At 50.7% G+C, this 19,888-nt stretch overlaps 1 protein-coding gene across 1 annotated transcript in view; it reads left to right on the plus strand.

The window, feature by feature from the left end:
* The window catches only part of SLC4A8 (solute carrier family 4 member 8), a 33,421-nt gene extending 13,827 nt beyond the window's left edge, over nt 1-19,594 (plus strand). Inside the window, 18 exon segments of the mRNA XM_074530530.1 lie at nt 60-217; nt 545-632; nt 2,029-2,175; nt 2,336-2,427; nt 3,162-3,336; nt 3,600-3,733; nt 4,981-5,226; nt 5,317-5,422; nt 6,894-7,055; nt 7,664-7,777; nt 8,215-8,376; nt 8,896-9,147; nt 10,746-10,814; nt 13,111-13,284; nt 14,322-14,459; nt 15,459-15,556; nt 15,978-16,081; nt 17,217-19,594. Coding sequence (XP_074386631.1) covers nt 60-217; nt 545-632; nt 2,029-2,175; nt 2,336-2,427; nt 3,162-3,336; nt 3,600-3,733; nt 4,981-5,226; nt 5,317-5,422; nt 6,894-7,055; nt 7,664-7,777; nt 8,215-8,376; nt 8,896-9,147; nt 10,746-10,814; nt 13,111-13,284; nt 14,322-14,459; nt 15,459-15,556; nt 15,978-16,065 — 2,403 coding nt within the window. The 3' untranslated portion in view covers nt 16,066-16,081; nt 17,217-19,594.
* Nucleotides 19,595-19,888: the final 294 nt, after the last annotated feature.

Raw genomic sequence — 19,888 nt, forward strand, 5'->3', positions numbered from 1 at the left:
GGGGGGCCCTGAGGGTTTTGTTTTTGGGGGATTCCCTGAGAGTGGCTGGTCATGCCCAGGCGGAGCTGCACTTCATGAAGAAGATCCCCAGCGGAGCAGAAGCCTCCAATGTGCTGGTGGGAGAGCTGGATTTCCTCCACCAGCCCCTCGTGGCCTTTGTCCGCCTGACCCCGGCCGTGCTCCTGTCGGGAATGACAGAAGTTCCCATCCCAACAAGGTGAGAAGGAGAAGCACAAATTTTTATTTAAAAATCCCCAAACCCACCTGAAATCAAATTTGGGGCCCAAGGGAACAAATGGGAGCTGCATGTTTCTCCAATGCTGCTCCTCACCTTCCTCCCTTCCCTGCTGGATCTTTGAAACCTATGGACCCATTTCAATGACATTGGCCCCAAAACGAGATTTGTGATTGGTTTTGGTGTGCAATTCAATCCATCGAGGAGGTGTGGAACCAATGTGTTTCCTCTTGAGGGCCCAGGGGTTTCTCTGGGTGCTCTTGGAGTGAAACCACATTCCCTTCTCTTAGTTTGGTTTTCCTTGTCCAGGTTCCTGTTTGTTCTGCTGGGGCCAGGAGGAAAAGCCCATCAGTACCACGAGATCGGCAGGTCCATGGCCACCACCATGACGGATGAGGTGGGATCAGATAAGGGGGATCTCGGTGTCCCTTCTGGGGTTCTTCACCATTGCCTGTCCCTGGAGCAGTGAGGAAGAGGATTTGCTGTCCCAGCCCTTCCTTCACACGCCAAACCAGGCAGATTTACATCACTTCAAGTCCCGGGGGCTGAAATCCCCTCTGGGTGCATCCCACACCCCATCCTTCCCTAGGGGGTGCCCAGGACATTGTCCCCAGTGGTGGCACTGCCCAGGCCAGAAGAACTTCACAGAATCACAGAATCATGAGGTTGGAAGAGACCTCTACCATCATCAAGTCCAACATATGCCTTAACACCTCAACTAGACTATAGCACCAAGTGCCTGTCCAGTCTTTTTTTAAACACGTGTCAGCACAGAAGGTCTAAAATCCTCAGCATCCAGAACTCCAGCATATGCTCTTTGGCCTACCCCAATCTCAGCCCCCCACTTCTCCCTCCAGCTGCATCCCAAGCCCCATCCCTGCCTTTCTGCCTGCTGGATTTTGGCAGGAAAGTGATTTTACACACTTCTAATCAACCGCCCACCCGTAATCTCAGGGCTACCAACCAATTTTGAAAGCCTTCTCCACGGCCTCAGGTCAAAATGCAGCACTCTCCTGGCACTCAGGGTGTCACAGAATCAATCACAGAATCACAGAATCAATCACAGAATCACAGAATCACAGAATTATGAGGTTGGAAGAGACCTCTAAGATCATCAAGTCCTACCTGTGCCCTAACACCTCAACCAGACTATAGCACCCAGTGCCATGTCTAGCCTTTTTTTAAACACATCTAGAGATGGCGATTCTACCACCTCCCAGGGAAGAGCATTCCAGTACTTTATTATTCCTAACATGCAACCTATACCTTCCCTGATGTAGCTTGAGACTGTGTCCTCTGGTTCTGTCAGTTGGTGCCTGGTGGAAGAGACCAAACCCACCTGTCTCCAACCTCCCTTCAGCAAGGTGTAGAGAGCAATAACGTCACCTCTAAGAGAGCCATAAGGTCACCTCTAAGGCAATAAGGTCACCTCTAAGTGACCCCTAACTTCTCCTGTTTAAGCCAACACCTCCAGTGTGGCCATGAGGAGCAGGGCTGAAATCCCACCCGGGATTCATCCTGCACCTGATCCTCCCCACGCCCAGGGCTGGCACCATCCCAGGGGTGGCACTGCCAGGGTGGGAGAACTTCTCAAAGCCATGAGGGACAGTGACCTCATGGAGGAGATGATTACAACACCACAATGCCTAGATTCTTCCTGCTGAGGGAATATTTCCAGCTGCCATTTCCAGCTGGAGATTTGGGGAAGATGATCCCGCCATAGCCAAAGGGAGCTGCCCAAGTGAGGACACCTGGGGTGGGTTGTGCTCTCACTGGGGGTCTCCTCTGGGCAGGTTTTCCACGATGTTGCCTACAAAGCCAAGGACCGGGCTGACCTCGTGGCTGGCATTGATGAGTTCCTGGATCAGGTCACGGTGCTGCCTCCAGGAGAGTGGGACCCCTCCATCCGGATCGAGCCCCCCAAAAACGTCCCCTCCCAGGTGGGTGCTGCGAGGGGAATGGGCAGCGCAACACCCCAAATTCTGCTAAACTTGGGATTCCCAGTTTGGCACAGCCACACCCAGGCCAGGAGCACAACAAGCTGGTGGTTGATAAAATACCTGAAAAATGCCAGTTTAGAGCTGAATTCCATGCTCACAGGAAAAGAGGAAGATGCCGGGAGCTCTGGATGAGAGTTCTTCCCACAGCAAACCGGAGAAACACAGCGGTCCTGAGCTGGAGCGGACTGGGAGGTGGGAGCTCTCCTGGTTTGGGGCCGCCTTCTGTTTTGCCCCCAAAATCTGAGCAGGCACCTCCCCTTCCAGCAGCATCTGGGGTCACCTGGTTCAGTGAAAGGGCTCCATGTTGCCACCTTGGGCTGGGCAGGGGGGAGATCTGGGAAGGTGGGAGATCTGGGAAGGTGGGAGATCTGGGCAGGGGGGAGATTTGAACAGTGAGGATGTCTGGGAAGGTGAGAGATCTGGGCAAGAGGGACACCTGGGCAATGAGGAGGTCTGGGAATGTGGGAGATCTGGGCAGGGAGGAGATCTGGGCAGGTGGGAGATCTTGGCAAGAAGGACACCTGGGCAATGAGGAGTTCTGGGAAGGTGGGAGACCTGGGCAGGGAGGAGAATTGGGAAGGTGGGAGATCTGGGCAAGAGGGACACCTGGGCAATGAGGACATCTGGGAAGAAGGGATATCTGGGCAGGGAGGAGGTCTGGGAAGGTGGGAGACCTGGACAGGGAGGAGATCTGGGCAGGAGGGAGATCTGGGAAGGTGGGAGATCTGAGCAGGGAGGAGGTGTGGGCAGGTGGGAGACCTGGGCAGGGGCACACCTGGGCAGGTGGCCCAGCACCAGCATCAGCACACCAGGGTTTCCTGGCTTTGGGGCAGGGGCAAACACCTCCAGGTGAGGGCATTTTCTGCCCAAAGGAAACCAAAGGTGCTCTCCAAGAGAACAGCCTAGTGTTCCCTCCCTCCCTGCAGGCTCTTTGGGGGTCTGGTCCTGGACGTGAAGCGCAAGGCGCCGTGGTTCTGGAGCGACTTCAGGGACGGTCTGAGCCTGCAGTGCCTGGCGTCCTTCCTGTTCCTTTACTGTGCCTGCATGTCCCCCGTCATCACCTTCGGGGGCCTGCTGGGGGAGGCCACCCACGGCCACATTGTGAGCTCCTCTCTCTGTAGGGAGCGTGGGGAGGGGGAGACGCCCCAAAAGGACCCCCCCTGGACTGGTGGGGAGTGTCCCTGCTCGTGTGGAGCATTTGGAACCCAAACCAGTCCCTGCCAACCCAACCTGCTGGTCCCTTCCAACCCAACCCGCTCCAGAACCTTGGAAATCTCTTCGCTGATGTGAATTTCCTTTGGGTTTTTGGGGGGGTTTTGTCCCTAATGATTGATTTGCTTTCTGCTCCCTCTCTTCCCTGCCAGAGTGCCATGGAGTCACTGCTGGGAGCGTCCATGACGGGCGTGGTTTATTCTCTCTTTGCTGGCCAACCCCTCACCATCCTCGGCAGCACTGGACCCGTCCTGGTCTTTGAGAAGATTCTCTACAAGTTCTGCAAGTGAGATGTTTGTCTTCAGTTCTTCTGGGGGAAAGATTTTTTATTGTTTTAGGCAGGGAGAAGATGTTTTTCTTCTCATTTTCTCAGTGGGAATTGTCAGATTTAAGTTGTTTGCTGGGTCACAGAGGTCTCCTGCTGCTGCTGTTGCACAGGAAGGATGAGAGTCCTTGGGATTCAGGGTCATATGGGGTTTTTGGCTTGGGGTCATTTCGGATTTTAGGGTTAAAATGAAGCAGTGGGAGGAGGAGGAACCAGAGGCTTTGGATGGATGCCCAAGAAAGGTGAAACAGATCACTCTGGTTTGGGAATGATGGAGGGTTTGTTTTCCACTGAGTACAAAACTTTTAAGCCTGGTTTTTGTTGGAAGAAGAAATAGATTTTGCCCAAGTATTCATGTAATTCAATTGGAATATTTTGCATTTTGGTGATTTTATTGAACAAGCAGGATCTTTTCCTAGGAAATAGCTCTTTTCTATGACAGTCCTTTCATCTTGGTGACTTTGGTGTGGGATGAACCCCCCTCACCAGAATTAAACTTCTCATTTACCCCCAAGCTGACTGTGGGTGACCGGGGCAAACCCAGCTGGTTTTGGTGTCAGGGCTCTGGGGCACATGGGAGAACATTCCACAAACTCAATCAGCCTTCAAGGCATTAAGAACACATTAATTAATGCTAATTAAACACTTGGCTTCTCCACCCACTGTGACGGTGTTCACAGGGGTTTTTGGATGAGGGAAGAGACGAGAATGTTGACTCCATGTTTCAGAAGGCTTGATTTATTATTTTATGATATATATTACATTAAAACTATACTAAAGGAATAGAAGAAAAGGTTTCATCAGAAGGCTAGCTAAGCTATGAATAGAATCAGAAAGAATGATAACAAAGGTTTGTGGCTCAGGCCCTGTGTCCAAGCCAGCTGGGCTGTGACTGGCCATTAATTAGAAACAACCATATGAGACCAATCACAGATGCACCTGTTGCATTCCACATCAGCAGATAACCAATGTTTACATTTTGTTCCTGAGGCCTCGCAGCTTCTCAGGAGGAAAAAAATCCTAAGGAAAGGATTTTTCATGAAAAGATGTCTGCGACAACCCACATCCTGCAACCTCAAGGACATGGAAACCTCAATTACCACCTGCAACCTCCACACCCTCTCCCATTGCTCCTAATTTTCTCTGGAGGAAGGCTCGGCTCCGAGGCCTGTGCTGGCCTTTCCCCAGGAGGTTTTGTGCTTTTCCAGGGACTACACGCTCTCCTACCTGTCCCTGCGGACGTGCATTGGGCTCTGGACTGCGTTCTTCTGCGTGGTGCTGGTGGCCACGGACGCCAGCTCCCTGGTGTGCTACATCACCCGCTTCACCGAGGAGGCCTTCGCCTCCCTCATCTGCATCATCTTCATCTATGAGGCCCTAGAGAAGCTGAGCCACCTGCGGGAGACCTTCCCCGTGCACATGCACAGCAAGCTGGACCTCCTCACCATCTATTAGTGGGTGTTCTCCTCCTCACCCTCCCTCAGGTGCCTCTGGGTCTGTCCCAGTGCTGTTCCCTCAGCCCTGTCCTGGTTTCCCCCCTCCAGCTGTAAGTGTGAGCCCCCAGCTCATCCCAGCAACGAGACCCTGCGGATCTGGCGGAGCAACGGGGTCAACGTGTCGGGAATCACCTGGGGAAACCTCACAGTGACCGTAAGTGCCCTGGGCCACCACTGCCTCAGGGAGGCCAGGTGCCAAAGCCACCTTTTTCAGGAGACTTAGGGCTTCAAAGTGCTCCGAAAAGTCCCTGCTAAAATCTCATAAGTACTCATAAGCCTGCTTGGTCCTGGAAAGGAGAGTCCAAGGGTGCCGAGCCTACCTGGTCCAACTCACCTGGTCCAGCCCCCCTGGTCCAGCCCCCCTGGTCCAGCTCACCTGGTCCAGTCCATCTGATCCAGCCCACCTTGCTCAGCCCACCTGGTCCAGCCCACCTTATCCAGCCCACCTGGTCCAGCTCACCTGGTCCAGCCCCCCTGATCCAGCTCACCTTGTCCAGCTCACCTGGTCCAGCCCCCCTGGTCCAGCTCACTTTGTCCCCAACCTCGGGGACAAGAACTGTCCCCCTCAGCCGGGCTGTGGGACCTGGATCAAGGTTAAGAGAGCTTTGATTCCTGGAGCATTTCAAGGTCTGAAGTTCCTGCCTGAAGGCCGTGATTGGCTCCCTTAATTGGGTCCTAATGACTCCAGGCCCTGCTGTCTGAAGGGTCTCGCACAAATTTGCAGGTCTGAGCAGCCCCACAGGGATTGTTCCTGCAAGCAGAGCCCAGGTGTGGGACGGGGGCTCTTTTGGACATCTCCAGCCCCTTTTGGCCTTGTCCTGAGAGCTCCAACTGCAAACGGACAATTTGTCTCTTTTTCCATCCCATGGTTGTCCCAGCCCTCCTTCTCTGGTCCCTCTTTATCCACAAATTTCCAGCTTTTCCTTCCCTTCCAGTGTTTTCCTCAGCCATGGTGGGGCAGAGGATGTGCCATGGGTCCGTGGTGTCCCACCACATTCTGCTTCTGCTCCCCTCTGCGTAATTTCAGTTCCATGTGTCACTTGTTCAGCTGCTGCTGCCCATATTTGCATTATATAAATATAGAAATATTTTCACATAAACATCCACATGTTTATATAACACATTATATTTAATACTATTTATATTTATATCTTTTATATATCTCTAGTTATTTCTCATTGAAATATTTATATTTATATTTATATTTATATTTATATTTATATTTATATTTATATTTATATTTATATTTATATTTATATTTATATTTACATTTACATTTACACTTATTTGTATGTATAATATATAATATAGATAATATATTATATAATATTTATAAATATTTATATTTATATGTAAACAGTAACACATTTATATTATTATATTCTAATATAATAATATTTATATTGTATATTTTTATTTATTTATGTATGTATATTTACATCATGCTGATATATTTATAATATATTGATATATTCATATTAATAACTTCTATGGCAGCTGCAGGATCACAGATCTTGCACCCAGACCCTTCACCCCCCATTATCCTGGTTTTCCTCTGTGTCCTGATGCTCTGTTTCTCCAGGAATGTCGGTTTTCCTCTGTGTCCTGATGCTCTGTTTCTCCAGGAATGTCGCTCCTTGCATGGGGAGTTCCACGGACCTGCCTGTGGACACAATGGCCCCTACGCGCCCAACGTCCTCTTCTGGTGCTGCATCCTCTTCTTCTCCACCTTTGTCCTGTCGAGTTTGTTGAAGAAGTTTAAAACCAGCCGTTACTTCCCAACCAGAGTAGGTAGAAGGTGGTGGCTCAGGACAGATTCCATGCTCCTTTCCCAAAATGCCATTCCTGGAGCACTGAGGGATTGGCCACCGCTCAGTCAGGCAGGGAAATGCTGACCTTGGATGTCACTCCCTCGTTTCCATGAGTGCAGAGAGGTTGTGGCATTCCCCACCTGCCTCACAAACTGTTCCAGAGTGATGGTTTTTGGCTCAGGCAGTGGGAAATCTGCTTTTCCAAAGTTATTTATTTCTCTTTCCCTTCTGAGCATCATTTTCTGGAGTGGCATTCGAATGAGGAGTTGCCATGGAAAAACAGGAATGAATGATGCCTCAGTGCCTTATCCCCATTTTACCCAGAAGCGTGGAACCTTTCCTCATTTTTGGTATTTTTGTTAATGTCTGAATTAAAATTTGAATTTTCCCCCTAATTAAACTCTTTCTGCTGTCCCACACCAGATCCCCAGACCTCCAATGTGGCAGCACCATCCACCCAAAGGAGTTGGCTGCATGTCCTTGGAGTGGAGGGATTTTAGGGATTAACAATCCCAGCTCTGTGGGTGTCCCCAGGTTTCCCACCTCGTGTCCTGGCCCCTCTCAGCCCCGGTTTCTCGCCCCAGGTCCGAGCCACAGTGAGTGACTTTGCTGTGTTCCTCACCATTGTCATCATGGTGCTCATCGACCTCGGGATCGGGATCCCGTCCCCCAAGCTCCACGTCCCCCACGTGTTCAAGGTAACGGGGTTGGGGATTGGTGGAGGAGGCTTTTGGCACCTCAGGTGATGTCAGGGCAGGGCTGGAGGAGGTGCTGCTGGTGGAACCATCTCTTCTTGGACATCCAAGAGCATCGATCCCCCCTGGAAATCAGGGTACAGCCCCAAAACCAGACACTGGACAGGAGAACCATCTCCAGCAGGGCAGGGCTGGGCTGGAGGAGATGCTGGTGGTGTCAGCTTCTGCCACATCCAAGCCATCAATTCCTTACTGACTTTTGGGAAGCCAGCCCCAAATCCAGGGGAGAGGGGACTCTGGGACAGATGACACTGGCACTGCGAAGCCCCCTGGGAAAGGGTGACACCAAGGGAAATGGGAAATGCTTGGACACAGGGATGGAGGAGAACAGAGGCCAGGAAAGGGTTTGGGCTGGGAGCTGATCTCACCCTCTCTTGCAGCCCACCAGGGATGACCGTGGGTGGCTCATCAACCCCATTGGGCCCAACCCTTGGTGGACGGTGTTGGCCGCGCTCATCCCGGCCCTGCTCTGCACCATCCTCATCTTCATGGACCAGCAGATCACGGCCGTCATTGTCAACAGGAAGGAGCACAGGCTCAAGGTGAGGGGGTGCAGGGGGTCACCCTCTGCCCACCCTGCTCAGGCTGTGGGGCTGGGACAAGCTCCTGTCCCAGACACTTTGGGGAGGTTTGGGATAACACCAGGCTGTGTGGCAGGAGCTCTCCTGGGCACAGGGATGGCATGGCAACTTTTGGGAGCAGCAGGGGAATATTGGAGTGTAGAAGGGTGGTGTTTTTTCAAATGTCAGTGGCAGCTGGGAAATGAGGTCCAGGGATCACTCAAAGCCATGTCCTACCACAAGTGATGGGAATTTCTTTATGAACGAAAAAATAATGAATTTTAAAATTATTTCTGAGAAGCAGAGATGGTACAAGACCCACTTTATCTGATCCTGCCAGACTTTTGTGCAAGACATCAAATCCACGTTTTTTTCCAGTTCTTGTTTCAAACCCTATTTAAATTTTCCGGAAGTTGCCTTGTGCTTGGGCAGGGTTCGAGCCCCACCCGTGGTGTTACCCTGCTCCCTGACGGATGCTCCTGTTCCACTTTTGCTCCCCAGAAAGGCTGTGGGTACCACCTGGACCTGTTCATGGTGGCCGTGATGCTGGGGGTGTGCTCGGTGATGGGGCTGCCCTGGTTCGTGGCCGCCACCGTCCTGTCCATCACCCACGTCAACAGCCTCAAGGTGGAGTCCGACTGCTCCGCGCCGGGCGAGCAGCCCAAGTTCCTGGGCATCCGGGAGCAGAGGGTCACTGGCCTGATGATCTTCGTGCTCATGGGCTGCTCCGTTTTCTTCACCTCCGTGCTCAAGGTGAGAGTGGGATGGAAATGCCCTGGTGACCCACAGGAGTTTGGGGGGAGATGTGAAATTAGGGCCTCTCTCCCCCAGGTGATGCCAAGGGCAGGATGGGAACCAGCCTTGGTGACTTCCCAGCCCTTCAGACCTGGCTTAGGGCGCTCAAGCCAAGCAAACAGGACAAATCCCTTAATTTGGGATTGTCCTCCACACCCTCTGTAGTGAGAGGGATCCTGCCTGGATCCCACCAAACCTGGTCCATCCCTGCCCTTCCCAGCTGGACTGGAGAGAAAATAAACCAAAGATTCATGGCTTGAGATAAGGACAGGGACAGATCCCTCATCAGTCATGATCATGAGAAAAAAACGTTGGAATTAGAGATATTAATTGAATTTATTACTGACAAAATCACAGCAGGATCATGAGAATTAAAACCAAACCTTAAAAACTTCCTTTCTTCCCCATTGGTCCCTCCCAGGGGACACAGTTCTCCAGGTTCTCCTCCAACCTGAATCCATCCCATTGCAGACAGCTCTCCCCAAACTGCTCCAGCAGGTTCATCTTGGAGCCAGCTGGAGCTGGCTCTGCCAGACATGGAAGAAACTTCCAGCAGCTTCTCACTGAGGCCATGCCTGCTCCCCAACCATGGCCACGAAAAATCTACACATCCGTCCCCTCTTTGGGTTAGAATTTAGCATTTCAGACAAGCAGGACTTTATTGGCTGCAATTCACTCCCCCAGGAGCCTCAGGAAAGCCATTCCCAGGAGCTGAACCTTCAGAGTTCCCCCCACCGGCTTCCCTGCCCTTTCTTTTCACCAAACAATCCCAGCTCCACGTTCACAGGAGACAAAACCCAGGCTCAAAGGAGACACAACTCAGGCTTAAAGCAGACACAATCCCAACTCCAGGCTCAAACCAGCCCCATATTTACCTCCAGGCTCAAAATGGACACAGTCCTATTTCCAGACTGAGAAGAGACCCAATCCCATCTCCAGACCTCAAACCAGACCCAGTCCCACCTTCAGGCTCAAAAGGAGACACAATCCCACCTCCAGGTTCAAACCAGACTTATTCTCATCTCCAGGCTTAAAGGAGACCCATTCCCACCTCCAGGCTCAAACGAGACACAATCCAACCTCCAGGCTCAAACGAGACACAATCCAACCTCCAGGCTCAGAGGAGACACAATCCCAGCTCCAGGCCTCAAACCAGACCCATTCCCACCTCCAGGCTCAAAGGAGACCCATTCCCACCTCCAGGCTCAAAGCAGACACAATCCCACCCTCCAGGCTCAAAGGAGATGTCACTTCCATGCATTACCACAGGAGTTTTTTGAGATCATTTTTACCCCCCACAGGAGGTCTCAGATGGATGAAATGTGCTCCTGAAGGATGAAATCCCCTCTTTGTCTCCAACCTCTCTGGAAAAGAGGATTATTCTGATGAAATGAATCAAAAGATCAGCCTGACACAGAGAACAAAATCTGTGCTGGATAAAATCCAGCATGGGAAAGTTGGGAATCTCCAGGCAGCACCTGAGAAAGGAGTGATGGGAGAGAGTGGCAATGCTGCTAATGAAATTGAAGCCATTAATTGTTGCATTTTTTCCCCAGTTTATCCCGATGCCAGTCCTTTATGGGGTCTTTCTGTACATGGGGGTCTCGTCACTCCGAGGAATTCAGGTATGGCTGCTCCAAGGAATTTCCTCTCCTGAAGGCCTTGGGGTGGGAAAAATGTCTCTGAGAGCAGGAAATTAAAATGGTTTTTGTCAGGGATGGTGGGTGCAGGCTCAGGAAGTTTTTACAGCTGGCAGGGCCTGTTCAGCACTGGGAGGACCCATTTCAGTGCTGAGAGAGTCCAGTTCAGCACTGAGGGAGGCATTTCAGGACTGGGAAAGCCAGTTCAGTGCTGGGACAACCCAGTTCAGCACTGGGAGAAGCCAGTTCAGCTCTGGGAGAGGCCCAGTTCAGCACTGAGACAACCCAGTTCAGCACTGGGAGAGTCCAGTTCAGTGCTGGGACAACCCAGTTCAGCACTGGGAGAGTCCAGTTCAGTACTGGGAAGATCCAGTTCAACGCTGGGAGGAACCAGTTCGGCACTGGGAGGGGCAATTCAGTACTGGGAGGAACGAGTTCAGCATTGGGAGGATCCAGTTCAGTGACAGGAGAACCCAGTTCAGTGCTAGGAGAACCCAGTTCAGTACTGGGAGAGCCCAGTTCAGCACTGAGAGGGCCAGTTCAGTGCTGGGAGAGCCCAGTTCAGTACTGGGAGAGCCCAGTTCAGTACTGGGAGCAACCAGTTCAGCATTGGGAAGGCCCAATTCGGTGCTGGGAGGACCCAGTTCAGCACTGGGAGGCCCAGTTCAGCACTGGGAGAGTCCAGTTCAGTACCGGGAGGATCCAGTTCAGCACTGGAAGGAACCAGTTCAGCACTGGGAGGAACCAATTCGGCACTGGGAGGGACAGTTCAGACTGGGAGGACCCAGTTCAGCACTGGAGGGGCAATTCAGTACTGGGAGGACCGAGTTCAGCATTGGGAGGGCCCAGTTCGACACTGGGAGGACCCAGTTCAGTGCTGACAGAGTCCAGTTCAGCACTGGGACGATCCAGTTTGGCACTGGGAGGAACCAGTTCATCCCTCTCTGTTTCAGGCGTTAGGACAGGTTGGTGTTTGGTGATGGGAATTGGCAGAATTCATGTGAAGAGAAGGAAGTTCTACTGTTGGGAATCCTCGCTGGGGGATTCCCTGAGCCAAGAGATGCTGACCGGAGAAAACCCTGGAATAATTTGGAATTTGGTGGGCAAAGCCAGGTGGATTTTGGATGGAGTGAAGGGACAGCAGGTGCTGGTCCCAGGAGGAACAGAAGGGGATCCCAGATTTCTCCTTGCTCCCAAAATCTCCACATCCCAGCAGCTGCAGGAGCTGTGGCAGTGTGTTAAAATAACTTTTTTGAGCTAGGTTTAATGAGCTCTAGGGCGCTTAAAACACACTTAAGATAGCTTAGCTACTTTTGGAGGCATAAAAATCAGCAGGATGGCTTCTGTTGCAGTGTTGGAAACAAAAAAAGTTTAATAAAAGGCAAAATAAGCAGAAAAACTGAGCTAAGTGTTAGATGTTCTTGCTCTTAGTGAAAACGCTTTACAAAAGCAGTTCGTTTCTTTGTTCACGTCTTTTTCTAGTTTATTGTTTAGGCAAGACTTTTTAGCTTTTGTCTAATTAGTGATCCTTGAGTTTGAAGTGAAGCCTCTTAAATCTTATGATGTGTCTTTTAACTTAATTAAAGAGAGAAACTTCTAAGTTTCTGTCTCGGTTTGGAAACCCAGGTGCCTGCTAAGGAAGGCAGGAGCTTCCCCTGAAATGGAGAATGTAAACCCTCCCTACCCCTCTGAATTGCTGTAAATTTTAAATTGAGGGGCACAGGCAAAAAATATGAGAGCAGGAAATAACAGTTCTTTAATAGGGAAGAAAATAAAAGGATAAAATAAACAATGCAGCAAATCAAAACAACACTGACAGAGTCAGAACCCAACCTGACACCCTGTGGGTCAGGGTGTTGGCAGCAGTCCCATTGGAATTGTGGCTCAGCCCTCCTGCAGTGTCATGGGTGGTTCTGCTGGAGCAGGGATCCTGGAGAAGGGTGGAGTCTTCCTCTGAAGGTCCAGTGTTCCAGAACCTCCAGATTATATCCGGGTAGCAATGCTTGGCTCCTCCCTCTGGGCTCACATCTCCCAATGGGATGCTGTAGTTCTTATCAGCCAGGCAGTGACATTCAATAGCTGTTAGCAGCAGATGTCCCCTCCGGAGGGAGGAGTGATTGCGGAAGAGATAAGGAAAAACTGCCCACTTGACAAAAGACAATTGCCATACAGATGGCGAATAGAATACATCTTGCCTTGCAATCTGGGACAGCTTCTTCCTTTTTCAAGAGACAAAAGACAATTTTATCACTCCTCCAGCGGTTCTCTCTTTTCCCTGCAGTTCTTTGATCGCCTGAAGCTGTTCTGGATGCCAGCCAAGCACCAGCCCGACTTCATCTACCTGCGCCACGTGCCCCTGCGCAAGGTGCACCTGTTCACACTCATCCAGCTGCTCTGCCTCGTGCTGCTCTGGGCCATCAAAGCTTCCCGCGCCGCCATCATCTTCCCCATGATGGTGAGGGACGGTGTTCCCAGTGTTCCCAGTATCCTCGGTGTTCCCAGTATCCCAGTGTTCCCGGTGTTTCCATTGTCCCCAGCGTTCCCTGGTGTTCCCAGTGTTTCCAGTGTTCCTGGTGTTCACAGTATCCCCGGTGTTCTCAGTGTTCCCAGTATTCCCAGTATCCCCAGTGTTCCCAGTGTTCCTGGTGTTCCCATTATTCCCAGTGCTCCCAGTGTTCCCAATGTCCCTGATGTTCCCAGTGTTCCCAGTATTCCTGGTGTTCCTAGTATTCCCAGTATCCCAGTGTTCCTGATGATCCCGGTCTTCCCAGTATCCCAGTGTTCCCAATGTTTCTGGTGTTCCCAGTATTCCCATTATTCCCAGTGTTCCCAATGTTCCCGGTGTCCCTGGTGTTCCCAGTGTTCCTGGTATTCCCAGTATTCCCAGTGCTCCTAGTATCCCCAGTGCTCCCAGTGTTCCCAATATCCCAGTGTTCCCAGTATTCCTGGTGTTTCCAGTATTCCCAGTATCCCAGTGTTCTCAGTGTTTCCAGTATTCCCAGTATCCCAGTGTTCCCAGTGTTCCCAATGTTCCTGGTGTCCCTGGTGTTCCCAGTGTTCCCAGTATTCAAGGTATCCCCGGTATTCCCAGTATTCCCAGTATTCCTGGTATTCCCAGTGTTCCCAGTATATCCCTGGTGCTCCCAGTATTCCTGGTATTTCCAGTGCTCCCAGTATCCCCATTATTCCCAGTGCTCACAGTGTTCCCAATGTTCCCACTGTTCCCAGTATCCCAGTATTTCCAGTGTTCCCGGTGTTCCTGGTGTTCCCTGTGTTCTCAGTATTCCTGGTGTTCCCAGTATTTCCAGTATCTCAGTGTTCCTGATGCTCCCAGTATCCCAGTGTTCCCAGTGTTCCCAGTGTTCCCAGTGTTTCCAGTATTCCCACTGTTCCTGGTGCTCCTGGTGTCCCTCACTGCCCCCCATGCTCACAACCCTAGAGGGATGGAAGCACCATGTCTGGCCTCACCCATCTCCCCTTTCCTTCCTGAAGGTCTTGGCTCTCGTTTTTGTTCGGAAAGTGATGGATTTGTGCTTCTCCAAGCGGGAGCTCAGCTTCCTGGATGATCTCATGCCAGAAAGCAAGAAGAAGAAGTTGGATGATGCCAAAAATAAAGCCAAAGAAGAGGAGGTAACACCAAGAGCTGGGAATATCCTTGTGGTAGTTTCAGGGTCCCCTGTGACTGGGAGGAATTAATGAATCTGACTCCATGCTCTTAGAAAGCTAATTTATTGTTTTATGATGTATATTATATAAAAGAATGCTATAGTAAAACTACACTAAAGAATAGAGAAAGGATACAGACAGAAGGCTAAAAGATGCTAAAGAAAATCTCATGACTCCTTCCAGCGTCCTGACACAGATGGCTGTGATTGGCCAATAAGTAAAAACAATTCACATGAAACCAATGAAACAGTCACCTATTGGTAAACAATGTCCAAACCACATTCCAAAGCAGCAAAACACAGGAGAAGCAAATGAGATAATATTGCTTTCCTGTTTCTCTGAGGCTTCACAGCTTCCCAGGAGAAGAATCCTGGGCAAGGGGATTTTTCCAGAAAATATGACAGTGACATTTCCCCTGGGCTGTGAGATTCCCTGTTCCTGTCACAGCTCATCCTTAGATCATGGAATTGTGGGGCCATGGAATGGGTTGGGTGGGAATTAAAGCCCAGCCAGTGCCACCCCTGCCCTGGGCGGGTTCATCTCCCACTATCCTGGGGTGCTTCAGGCTCGTCCAGCCTGGCCTTGGCCCTGCCAGGCTGGGGAGGGGATGGGGAATCCACAGCTCCTCTGGGCAGCAGCTGTTGGGAACATCAGAACTGAGGCAAACTGATCTCACAGCCAGTATCCCACATCCTGAACATTTTCCCTAAATTCTGAAAGAGTTTCACACCAGAACAGAGACATCATTATCATTTTAAAATGAGCCTTATAATAAAAATAATTATATATTTCTGTGAAGGTTTGCTCCCAGCAGTGTCACTAACCCCAAACACACACACAGATCTTTACCTGCTGCTAAGAGTGCTGTGGGTCAGAGGAGAGGGCAGCCTGCCAGGTTTTTACTGGAATTTCATTTTTTCTCTCTTGGATCAAGGAGAGAGAACTTGACTCGTCTCTTTTCAGGAGTCCCAGAAAATGATGGAAGCAGCTGCTGCGAATTCTGTTCAGCTGAAGCTGGGCAAGACCAGCAGGGTGGACACCCCAAAGCCCAGCAGTGACAGGTAGAGACCCCCCAGGTCAGGACCCCTGGCAGGATCAGTGGGAAGTGTCTGGCTCAGGTTTCTCCACTTGCAGATTTATCCCAAATCATCTTAGTGGGAAAATCCCAATTTACTGGAAATTTAGGAGGTCACAGAGCTCTGACCCCACTACGGCTGCATAATTCCTGTTTTATCCCAAAACTACATCACCAGTGGTTTCCTGGGATCTGCTCCCACCTGAGAGGTCACAGGGGGAAACAGAAAACACCAGCTGTGGGTCTGCAGCTCCGGGCCTTGATGGCCAAAATTCCTCATCCAGCCAAACCAACCCCACCAGCTGAGCTCCAGATTTCCAGGCTCTCCTGTTCCTCTGGCCACTGCCAGTGCTCCTGGTGGGACCAGACCCATCCTCGTGGAAAACCATCTGGAATATTCCTTGCAGGGCTGATCCTTCCGAGATCAACATTTCAGATGAGATGTCCAAGACCACGGTATGGAAGGCTCTGACCATGAACACAGAAACGCTCTGAAGCCGGGAGGAAGGAGGTAAAGGCTCAGCTGTGGGGTGGCCTTGTGGGGACAGCACAGGCCCATGGCCCCTCTGGGCTCTGGCCAGTGCTGCTAGGCAAGGGGCACGCTCCTGGGAACAGGCAGCAGGACCATGGCCACCAGCAGCAGGACCATGGCCACCAGCTTCTCTCTGCAGGGAAGTGTGGGAGCTGCACCTGGAATCCTGGGATCCTACACCCTGAGAGGGTTTGAGGGGCTGGGGGCATCTCCAGAGCTAGGAGTGGAGCTGGAGAAGGGCTGGAACAGCAGGAGGAGGGTCTGGAGAGCTCCTGAGGGAGCTGGGAAAGGAGCTCAGTCTGGAGAGAAGGGCTCAGGGGGACCTTGTGGCTCTGCACAACCCCGCGAGAGGAGGGGAGAGCCAGGGGGATTTGGGATCTGCTCCCAGGGAACAGGGACAGGAGGAGAGGGAACGGCTTCAGGTTGACCAGGGAAGGTTCAGGTTGGATATTGGGGAAAATTCCTTCATGGAAAGGTTGTCCAAGTCCTGACAGAGCTGCCTGGTGCAGGGTGGAGCCATCATCCTTGGAAGAGTTCCAAAAATGTGGATGTGGCCCCTGGGGACATGGCCAGGGGTGAACATGGCTCCCAACAGAAGGAGAGGGAATGGCCTCAGATTAACCAGGGAAGGTTCAGGCTGGATACTGGGGAAAATTCCTTCATGGAAGGGTTGTCCAAGATCTGACACACCTGTCCATGGCAGGGGTGGAGCCATCATCTCTGGAAGAGTTCCATAAACTTGGATGTGGCCCCTGGGGACATGGCCAGGGGTGAACATGGCTCCCAGGGGACAGGGACAGAAGGAGGGGTATGGCCTCAGGTTGACCAGGGAAGGTTCAGGTTGGATACTGGGGAAAATTCCTTTGTGGAAAGGTTGTCCAAGCCTTGGCACAGCTGTGCAGGGCAGGGGTGGACCCATCGTCCCTGGAAGAGTTCCATGAACTTGGATGTGGCACCTGGGGACATGGCCAGTGGTGAACGTGTTGGCTGATAGTTGGATTTGTTGATCTTAAACACCTTTTTCAACCTGAACAATTCCACGTATCTCTGATTCTGTGTCTTCCACTGATGACACCCTCCCTCTTTCCCCTTTTCCCCCCGTGCCAACGTTCAGGCGCCTCGACGCCGCCGTCGAGGAGCAGGAGTGTGACTCAGGGATGTGCCAAGGCAGACACGGAGGAGCGGCTCGTTTCCCAGCCGAGGGGTCCCACAAAGCCATGCAGAGTTTCCCGTTCCCCCCGGGCTGCTGCGTCCCGGGGGTCCGTGTTGTCCAGCCTCGTGTGTCCTCGTGTGCGTGTGTTGTGCAGTGGTGGAGGCTCCGCTACCGCTTCCCATCAGTTCTATTTTTTTAATCTCGAATTCTTCGTCTCCTTTCTCTCTTTTTTTTTTTCTTTTTTTTTTTTTTCCAAATATAAACTCTGAATGTACAAAACCATTCCCTGCTCAATCTGGCGCCTTCTCCTTCCTCACAGCTGGGGTTTCGGGCTGGTTTGGGATCCTCCTTTGGATAATTTCTGTCTCTTACTGGTACAAGAGGGATGCTCTCCATGGTGGGACAGCATTGGGAGCATCTCAGAAATTGGGATAAACCACCTCTGAGCACTCAGGATAGCACAAAGGAAAAGCTCCCTATGCTCCATTTTTCAATCTTTTTTGAGGGTTCTTTTTGGGCTCTGCCACCAGCCTGAGAGCGGTAAAATCCAGAAATGTCCCTTTTTAGTCAGCTCCAAAATGACCATAAGGTAAGCTTAAAAATAAAATCCTTGGTGGTGTTGAGTTTGTGAGGGTCCCCAGGACGAGGTGAGAGATGAGAATCTGACTCTATGTTCTCAGAAGGCTAATTTATTATTTTATGTACTTATATTCTAATAAAGAATGCTATACTAAAGCTATACTAAAGAAAGAGAACATACAGACAGAAGTTTTAACAAGAATGATCATGAAAGCTCGTGACTGACTCCTCAGAGTCTGACACAGCTGATGGTGATTGGTCATTAAGTAAAAACAATTCACATGAAACCAATCAAACATTCACCTGTTGGTAAACAATGTCCCAAACCATGTTCCAAAGCAGCCAAACACATGAGAAGCCGTCAGGTAATTATTATTTACATTTTTCTCTGAGGCTTCTCATCTTCCCAGGAGAAGAAATCCTGGCGAAGGGATTTTTCAGAAAATATGGCAGTGACACTGGTGGTGGGAGCAGGCAGGTGAGATGTGGAGTTCTGCACCCCCAGAATCCCCATCCTTGTTCCTCCCCTTCCTGTCATCTCCTGTACTCTGGTTTTTCCTTCACCCCATCCTTGCAAAGCCTCTTTGGAGCTGCAGGGAAGTGGGAAGTGCCTTTTCCTCCTCCTTTTCCTGCTGTCTCACAGGGAGAGGCTGGGAAACGGTGAAGGTCCTGAAGCTCTCCCCACACTTTGGGGGTTTGGGGGGCTCTGGGGTGCCCCTGGGATGTGTGGCTGAGTCTGGGGTCTGTGGAGCTGGGAAGGGAGGAGGTTCCAAAGGAAAAGGTGCTCCCACAGCCCTTGGGAGGTTTGGAACACGCTTCAGCCTCTTGGAACACACAGCTGGGACAGGGGAACCACTCCTGCTCATCCCACCCATCCAGGAGCCTTCTCCTGCATGGAACCACCCCAAAAGGACAATGGGGAAAAGAAGGTGGAGAATTGCTCTGTGAGGACAGAGGTGCCACCTCCCCAGGCAGGGCAGAACTCCACCAGGTTTGATGTATGGGGATTTGGGGAGTGGAGTTTCACTGCTGCCAGCCTGGGAAGGGCAGTGGCCGAGCAGGAAAAGCTGCCTTGGGCCTTCAGGAAGGAGAGTGGGCTGAAAAATGAAGTAAATTCTGAAGAAATGGAAAGTTGGGATCAGTTTGGATTAGTGTGATCCTCTGCTCGGACAAGGTTGGTTTTCCTGTTTTCTATTTCTCTCTGGAAGCAGAGAGACAGGGCTGGGCTCAGCTTCCAGGTGAAGGAAGGAAGTGGCGGAAGGAAGTGGCGGAAGGAAGTGGCGGAAGGAAGGAAGGAAGTGGCGGAAGGAAGTGGCGGAAGGAAGGAAGGAAGGAAGTGGCGGAAGGAAGTGGCGGAAGGAAGTGGCGGAAGGAAGGAAGGAAGGAAGGAAGGAAGGAAGGAAGGAAGGAAGGAAGGAAGGAAGGAAGGAAGGAAGGAAGGAAGGAAGGAAGGAAGGAAGGAAGGAAGGAAGGAAGGAAGGAAGGAAGGAAGGCTCCGTATTTTGGGAGGATTTGATATTTCCTTGTGCAGGGGAAAACAACACAGAGGGAAAAGCTTCCAGAAATGGTTCCTGGAGCTGCTTTAGAGATAAACTCAAAATATCTTTGGAATGACCCAGAAAGTGAAATCTGACATCAATCCCCTCCCACTTCCCCCCGGGCCCTTCCAGAGAATTCCCAAAAGGAAATCCATGGGAATGGAGATGACAAAGGCTGTAACCAGGGAATAAATCAAACAGGGAATAAACGAGGTGCTGACACTTTCTTTGTGTTGTTTTTGTGCTCTCTGTGAAAATTCTGGAGTTGTTTCTCTTTCTAAGAGGTGGAAATTATTTTATTTATTTTATCCCAAGAGAGTTTGGGGACACTGTGGGCTGGAAATAAAACCAAAGGGGGAATTTTTAATTAAAAATATTATTTTAATTTTTTTTATATTTTTGATTTTAAATTATATTTTTAAATATTTTAATGTTAATTTATTTAATTTTTAGAATTTTATTATTCTGAAATTAATATATTTTAATTTAAAACTATTTCCAAATTATTATACTTTT

The sequence above is a fragment of the Zonotrichia albicollis genome, chromosome 33, assembly GCF_047830755.1.
Source record: "Zonotrichia albicollis isolate bZonAlb1 chromosome 33, bZonAlb1.hap1, whole genome shotgun sequence".
NCBI lineage: Eukaryota > Metazoa > Chordata > Aves > Passeriformes > Passerellidae > Zonotrichia > Zonotrichia albicollis.